The sequence below is a fragment of the Xenia sp. Carnegie-2017 genome, unplaced genomic scaffold (assembly GCF_021976095.1).
Source record: "Xenia sp. Carnegie-2017 unplaced genomic scaffold, XeniaSp_v1 HiC_scaffold_3, whole genome shotgun sequence".
NCBI lineage: Eukaryota > Metazoa > Cnidaria > Anthozoa > Malacalcyonacea > Xeniidae > Xenia > Xenia sp. Carnegie-2017.
Window position 1 is genome coordinate 1,302,544 of NW_025813493.1, and position 8,774 is coordinate 1,311,317.

Sequence of the window (8,774 nt, forward strand, 5' to 3'; positions counted from 1 at the left end):
ACGCTGTTAACCTGTCAGCTATATGCGGGTCTCTTCGCTTTGTTTCAGATTAAAAAAATACATATATGAAAAATACTAACTTTGCTTGTTCAGTTTTGGCTAATATATTTTGCTAGAGGGGTATAAAATAGAAATGAGAAAGTTTTATTGCAATTAAACAACTACAAATGTAGCATGCAGGTACGCGTTTTAAAACATTTATTTTATCTTTTACTCTATAACTTACCGTTGTCTTTTATCTTCATAAAAACACTTTGTGAGCTTTGACAAGCATTGCAGATAGCAACTAAAAGAAAAACTACAGAAACGCGCATCAACATCTTGCGTAAAAGAAAGAAAACACTTTATGTTTGAAAAAAGTTTTTGAGAACATTTATATAGCCACCGTCATAAAGAATAATGTATATTTTGTACATGCAGCTGTGTTTGATTTACCTAAATTGCATAAAAAAGCACTTTCCGATATTTTGGGAATGTTTTAAGGCTATAAAACGATTTATATTCAATTCCTAAAGGCTTAAGCTTGTAGAAATATTTTTGCTGGTTGACAATTGATAAATTGGATAAATTGGTGTATTAGTGAACATTATCTTAAAACATTGTTCACACTAATTATATCCTATGTGATAGACAACGCATTAAGTTAAAACTACTAAGTTATTAATCATTAAGTACTCAAATATGTCTTCGTTTCACATATCGTGGTTAATAATTGATTGCTAAAACCACCAGGTCTGTATTAATTAAAAACGTAAAAACTTTGCAAAATCATTTAAAATAAAGTAACTGCTAAAGACGTCCTGATTTGTTTTGTGAGCTAAAATCAATTTTCGCTAAAGTCCTGCCATAATGGGTTTTTAATTACGATATCTACAGCCATAATGTATTTGCAATAATGCCCGAAAAGTATTTTTATTGTCAAGTGAATGCAAGTTAAAGCTTTTGGGGTACAAGAAAGTGCTATTTTTATTATAAATGTTATTTTAATACACAAGTTTAATGATAAGTTCTTTTAAAAAAACCCGTCAATTTCAAAGTAAGACGTAGGTGAAAGTGCACAGAACAAACGACAGCTGAAGCAATATATCACTAAAAAAGGCAAGTGCATTTTCAAAGAAAATAAATTACTTTTTCTTATAGTTTCATGACCTTGTATGATCAATTATCAAGATCCAAAATAATAGATGTGTGATTGCTTTATCATTCTACCATCGCTCAAATATTTTTGTTGTTGCAAACATATCGGTTTGAGCTTGTTTACATATAGGTCTATGCTAAAAACTTGGGGATGTTATTTTTTTGGAAAAGGTATAATAAGAGTGTTTTTCAAAAATATAAGCATAATATTTTAAACAAGTTTTGAACTATACAGCAGAGATAATGAAATAACAATAAAGGAGCCCCCATAGACTGAAGTCAAGAATAGCAAACTTCAGAAGCATATACTTCCTTCCTCAATTATTAAGAAGTGTAATTCTTTATTCCTTTGCCATAAACAGTGCTTTTAAGCAGCCTTCAATTGATCAATAATTTGAATAAAATAATTAAGAAAGCTCAAGATCTGTAGTTCAATATGACCACAGACTATTGTTTCGAATTGATTTCATTTCCGACAACTTAATGATCATTATATATTATGGTGATGATACTAATTTCATGGAAGTTTTGCATTGTCGAAACAGAAATTCTCGAAATTCTTTTAAATCTATTTCATGGTCTTCAAACTGAACAAAAACTAAATATAGTAATATAGTTTAAATAAGCTAAATATACTGCTCATAAGGTCAAGTGGATTTGTTTTAGCTTTGACATAAATAAAAAGAAAGAGAAGCTGAAGAGAGGAAATAGAATCTACACCAAACGAGGATAAAACCCAGATTCAAAAAAAGGATTCCAAAACTTGAAAAATCTTGGAAATTGCGCAAGGAAAGAGTAGATATCACTTAAGTGACTGAATCAATGGCGTATAGCATTTATACAAAATTTATCTAGATCCTACTTAAATAAACACCTGCCGAAAGAGGTTTTAATAAGAAAAATAACAATTTAGTCTTTCGGTTTTACGTACAAACAAAATTTAAACAAAAGTGAACATTTCAAAGAGTAACTTTGATCGATTACACCTACGATTTATATATTTCGTACATATAGCTGTGTTTGATTTACCTAAATTCCATAAAAAAGCACTTTCCGATATTTTGGGAAAGTTTTAAGGCGATAAAAGCGATTTATATTCAATTCCTAAAGGAGTAAGCTTGTAGAAATATTTTTGCTGGTTGACAATTGATAAAATGGTGTATTAGTGAACTTTATCTTAAAACATTGTTAACACTAATTATATCCTATGTGATAGACAACGCATTAAGTTAAAACTACTAAGTTATTAATCATTAAGCACTCAAATGTCTTCGTTTCACATATCGTGGTTAATAATTGATTGCTAAAACCACCAGGTCTGTATTAATTCAAAAATTAAAAACTTTGCAAAATCATTTATAAATAAAATGACTGTTAAAGACGTCCTGTTTTGTTTTGTGAGCTAAAATCAATTTTTGCTAAAGTCCTGCCATAATGAGTTCTTTAATTACGATATCTAGCTATAATGTTTGCGTTTTTGCCCAAAAAGTATTTTTATTGTCAAGCAAATTAAAGCTTTTGGGGGTAAAATAAAGTGCTATTTTTATTATAAATGTTATTCTAATACACAAGTTTAATGATAAGTTCTTTTATAAAAAACGTCAATTTCAATGTAAGACGTAGATGAAAGCGCACAGAACAAACGAAAGGTGAAGCAATATATCACTTCTTGTAATTAATTCATATACGTTATTAGCTATCTTTGTTACCTTTGTTATATTGTAACGCATCGTTCTCTTTTGTCTTCTTGAAGATATTTTGCAAACTTTGACAAGCATTACTTGATGCATTTCGGAAAGCAACTGAAAGAAAAACTACAAAAACGCGCATCAACATCGTGCATGGAAGAATGAAAACATTTTATAATTAAAAAACGTTTTTGACAATGTTTATATTGCTAGCTGCCTTCATGAAAAATAAATTGTATTTTGCAGATGCGCAGCAGCTTTTAAAATTACATAAAAAAGCAGTTTGGAATATTTTAGGCAATTTATAAGGCCATGTTGTGTAATTTAGATTTCATAATGAAGACATAATCCTAATTGAAAACATTGTAAAAATAGCCTTTCGTACATGGAATTTAGGTGTAGTTTCCTTATAGTTTACAATTTATTTACATGGAATTTCCTATTTAATAATTTAAGTCACATTTTGCACGAAAACTTTAATTTCCTACGCACGAAACCATTCGTATAAATAGAAGTAAATTTAGAGCAAAGAGTTGAGTTGTTATTCGATAAGAATGTTAAGTTGTCTGAGATTGTTGTGAATTGGTCGTATACTCATTTCTTAATAAAATTTCCATAACTAAGAATCAGAGTGTAGATCAATTTGTGGGATCAACTCAACAAATTCTGCGACAGGCTATGAATGCCGATTTTTCTTTAATTTCAAGGTGCGTAAGCTTGTAAACATGTTTTCTTGCTTGATGATAATTGATAAATTGGTGAACATTACCTTGAAACATTGTTCACATTAATCGGCTACATCCCATGTGATAGAAAACCCATTAAGGTAAAATTGAGCTATAAATTATTAAAGTACTCGAATACGTTTCCCATATTTTTGTTAATGATCGGTAAAGCCACATGGTCTGTATTAATTAGCTACAAACGTTTCTAGTTTAAAACTTTTGCAAGAAACCTCATTTTTAAATTATTTGACAGTTTTACATGCAGAGTTCTGTTTTGTTTTGTGGTTTAAGATTAATTTTGGCTTGAGCACCATAATGGGCTCTTTAAGCGATATTTAGGTATATGATGTTAGCGTTAATGCGCGAAAAATATTTCTACTTCAAAGCATGGACTGAAATTAAAAGCTTTTACAGAACAATGACATGCTGTTTCGATAATAGATGTCATCATTAAAATAAATAAGCTTAATAAAAAACACACGTCAAACTTCAATGTAAGTAAGACGTAGATGAAAGTGCAAATAACAAACAACAGGTGAAGCGTGAAAGCAATATATCACTAAAAAAGAGAAAGGCATTTTTAAAGAAAAAATTATGTCATTCTTCAAGTTTTATGATCTTAAAATACATAGAACTTATGTTTAATAGAATGCGTTGAGGAATAAAATTTCATTAAAAAGATAACCAGGTTGTGAGTTAAAGTGATAAACAGGTTTTAAAATTTAATATGGGTAGAGATAAAACGCGGATACGGATGGCACGGATACAGATACGAATGAGGGGATAAAACACGGATGAGGGGATAAAACACGGATGAGAGGATAAAACACGGACGTGGGGATAAAACACGGACGTGGGGATAAAACAAGGATAAATAAGGATGGATGGATGTGGGGATAAACAAGGATGGAGGATAAATAAGGATGAGGGGATAAAAGGAAAGGATAGGATGGACAAATGGATGGAAATGGATGGATAAAGGATGGAAGGATAAAACAAGGATGAGGGATAAAACAAGGATGGGATAAAACAAGGATGAGAGGATAAAACACGGACGTGGGGATAAAACACGGACGTCGGGATAAAACAAGGATGAGAGGATAAAACAAGGATGAGGGGATAAAACACGGATGAGAGGATAAAACAAGGACGTGGGGATAAAACAAGGATGAGAGGATAAAACACGGATGTGGGGATAAAACACGGATCGACGGGATAAAACACTGATCTTAGAATTTTATTTCTTTTCAAGTGGCGTTGTTTAGCAAATTAACATGAAAACATTTTGCATCAACATTGTGTGCTTTTGTTTAAATTGTTCCATGTGCCAAATTGTAGGAAAGTAAAACCTAAATATTTTAAAACATCACACAAAAACGTGTGTCTATAAAATGTCGCAAGTTTTAGGTTAAATAATGTCGACAAAACGATCGTATCTGAGCCATCATTGACAGAAACATTGGCAAGACCACGATGAAAAAGTAAGACTTAAAAACGTCGACAAACTTAGAAATGTTAAGGAACTTTAGTATAATGCTCTTGTACGAACCGAGTGAAACCAAATCAAGTCACGTGTTTAGATAAGATTAGTTCACGTTTGAATTTATTAAGGAATGTCACAAAGTAGACGCTAATTCTGAAAAAAGAAGCGATAGCCAGTGACGTTTATGAGCCATTCGCAATGAAGATAAAGTGGGGGATGCAGAAACTTTTATGTTATGTGGAAAAAAGTCATTTAACAATGCATTCCTTTGGACACGACTCAGCTTTAATTCGCTTACCCTTTCTTTAAAAATTGATAGTTTAATGCAAATTACGACAAACACAAGCAGAAAATGCGCTCTACACGATTCGCATTAAATAAAAACAAAGATAAAAGTTGAAATGAATAATTTATTTAATTCACGCCACCAGAATGCAGGCTCCGCCAACTTCTTTAATTTTTTCTTCTGCCTTGCCGCTGAAAAATTTTGCCTTTACAATTACAGGTTGTTTGGGCAGTAGACCTTTTCCAAGTACTTTGAAATAGCCCTAGAAATAAAATAATTATCAACAACAAAATTTTTCTGAATAGTATGTTTATAAAACTTCAAATAAAAAATTTCACAGAAATATAACACAATGAATTTTGAACATAAATTGGTTGAGGAATATCTAAACAAAACAGTTAAATGTGAAACAGTCGTGTAACAATGTTTTTACATTTAAGAAATAAAAGATGTTTACTGTTTTGCACAGGCTTATGCAAACCGAGGAGACCATTGGGAAAACTCGAGAGCAGATCAGTGTAAGGCCGAGACCGAAGGTTGCACATGCTCGAGAGTTCTCACAAACGTCTCCAAGGTTTGCATAAGACAGTGCAAACACGAAAAACATCTTTTATTTCTTTTATAAAATAAAATAATGTGAAAGACAAACATTTTAATTTTTCCTCTAAAATGTATTCGAGATCGATTTGCAAATTCTCTATGAATGATTGATTCTTTTGATTGGTTGAGCTCAGATGTGTTCTGCACAGGCTAATGCAAAAACAGCTCTAGACCAATCAATGCACGCGTTTTATTGTTTTTATTTGACAAAATAAAAAGATAAAACTTTATGCATCATGAATCTACTATACAATCAGCAATTTTAGTGGTGCTCAAGCCTCGATGATTTAAAAATATGAAAATGAATTCAGTAAATTCGGTGCTGTATATAATACAGCATTTAAGTTATTTCATATTGTGTTTACCCATTTCTACAATTTCTTTTAAGACAAATTATTGTGTTGGGATAAGACGCAAAATAGACCAATGAAATAAACGATTTGTTCTTTGCTAATCCTCAAAAACAAAACCGTTAACACTTACAGCTCTGACAACATCAACAACAGGTGCGGGACCATCTTTCTTGTCAATGTAATATTCTCTAGTTTGTTCACTGACCAATGACCAAATTTTGTCCAAGTTGATAGTAGGACAATGATATTTATTCCTTGTCAAATGAAAATATCGCATTCCAACTTCGCCAAAATAACCGGGATGGCTAAAAACATTGAAAAACAAAATTACAAAATTCTGAAGACAAACAAGAAAGATATTATTGAGAAATACAGCTCGCGTACTAAAGTTGCCTATATACGTATCTGGACGAGGGAAATAAGTAGTGTAAATAAATCGATTTCAAGAACACTTGTAATGTATTTTTTAGGTCGAAAATTTTGTCATCATGGGACTTTTTGCATAGATGACCAAAGGCTGGAAATGACGTACAAAGTAGAACACGTGCATTGACGGTGTAGCATTCATTATACAGATTTACAGTTATGAATAAAGCCACTATAACAAATCTTCTTAAAAAACTACAATTTTAATTAAGATTTGTGAAAATTCGACGACATCGATTGAGTCAATAATGAAGGAAAACATTTTAAAAAACACATCTCTTCGGACGCAATTTCCTCCACTGAAATAAGATCTTCCTTTCCCTAACCCTGATATATGCACATTAAAGAGACAGTCGAGAGCTGACAAACTATTCAAAATAAATCATAAGACAAAAATTTGATCTTTCTCGACTTTATGGGCCTCAAAGTTGGCTTTTTCGTGTTTGACAGCGAGGTGCTAAGACTGGGTCTAGTTCACCACACGTGACGAACGCTGGAGTACACGCCGTTTTTAACGCTAATTTATTTGTATTACACTTGTGTTGAGCGAATTTTTTTTGAGCGACTATGTAAATTAATATCGGAAACACTGGACGACATCTGTCTTAGCGAAAAATGAAATGAAAATTTCATAAATGATCAAATCGCGCCTTTGTTATTGAATTAAAACTATAGTTCTATAGCGTTCAAAAGCAGCATGTTCACCAATGTACGTCACGTTCAGTGAACTAGACCCAGTCTCAGCATCTCACGGTCAACTTGGTCATCTCTGACCATGTATGAAACCATACACATTGGTCATCTCTGATGTATGAAACCATACACATTGGTCTTCTCTGACCGTGTCTGAAACCATACACATTGGTCATCTCTGAACATGTCTGAAACCATACACATTGGTCATCTCTGACCATGTCTGAAACCATACACATTGGTCATCTCTGACCATGTCTGAAACCATACACATTGGTCATCTCTGACCATGTCTGAAACCATACACATTGGTCATCTCTGACCATGTCTGAAACCATACACATTGGTCATCTCTGACCATGTCTGAAACCATACACATTGGTCATCTCTGACCGTGTCTGAAACCATACACATGTACGAGAGCAATATTCAAAATTTAGAAACACCCCGAGTCTCAGACTGTACACACTAAGGCTTAAATGTTTTACAAAAAACGTTATAATGATGTAAAAACAATAAAACATAGAATAAATTATTATAAATACACGTTGAGTAAACTTACAGCCTTACTAACTTTATCATGGAACGGTGTGCTATAGGATGGCAAAACAACTCAAGCAGCATCTTTTCACATCTCTATAAAAGCAATCACTTGATGCAATGTATAACAGTTAACGCGCATGGCATTATTAATTGAGCATATTACAAAAAATCGGGAAAACAGTAGAACTAAAAAACAAGTGCCAAGACCAGACATGGTAAGTATACAAAACACATGCCAAAACTAAATGTTTCTAGATTTAGATCGTACAGGTTACTAAAGTACCGAGAAGAACTGCTAGTGTCGATGTTAACTGTCTGCTCTAACCTGGACATACTACTTTCACAAACGAGTAACTTTACTTACACGTTCAAACAATTCACATGCCAAAGCTAAATGTTTGTAGTTGTAGATCGTCCAGGTTAATAAAGTACCGAGAAGAACTGCTAGTGTCAATGTTAACTGCCTGCCGTAACCTGGACAAACTACTTTTACAAACAAGTAACTTTACACACAGGTTCAAACAATTCACATGTCAAAGCCTTAGAATAACTAATAAGGAAAGGTGAAGAAATTTTTTTAAAAAAGAAAAAAAGACAATCGATGAGAAGAGTAAGGAATTCTACATCAAGCACTCACCTTAGCGTCTCTTTCTGAAATACCATCGACTGTCGCATGACGTTTCGCATTTTCTACATGAAGTATTGCATATATTCGGACATTTTAAAGACAATTATTTGCATCTACTGGTTTTATACAGTTATTGGTATTTTAGGACTGAAAATTATTCAATGAATGAAATAGAATATTTAAAAATAACATGGGAGCAGTAAATAGAGATT

At 32.4% G+C, this 8,774-nt stretch overlaps 1 protein-coding gene across 1 annotated transcript; it reads right to left on the reverse strand.

The window, feature by feature from the left end:
* Positions 1-5,333: 5,333 nt before the first annotated feature.
* LOC124454799 (60S ribosomal protein L27a-like) lies at positions 5,334-7,612 on the reverse strand. The gene is made up of 3 exons (XM_047005550.1): positions 7,473-7,612; positions 6,403-6,577; positions 5,334-5,581 (listed from the first exon to the last, which is right to left on the reverse strand). Exons 1-3 carry the CDS (start codon positions 7,610-7,612, stop codon positions 5,453-5,455), a joined length of 444 nt encoding a protein of 147 aa, XP_046861506.1. The 3' UTR covers positions 5,334-5,452.
* Between the last annotated feature and the right edge of the window lie 1,162 nt (positions 7,613-8,774).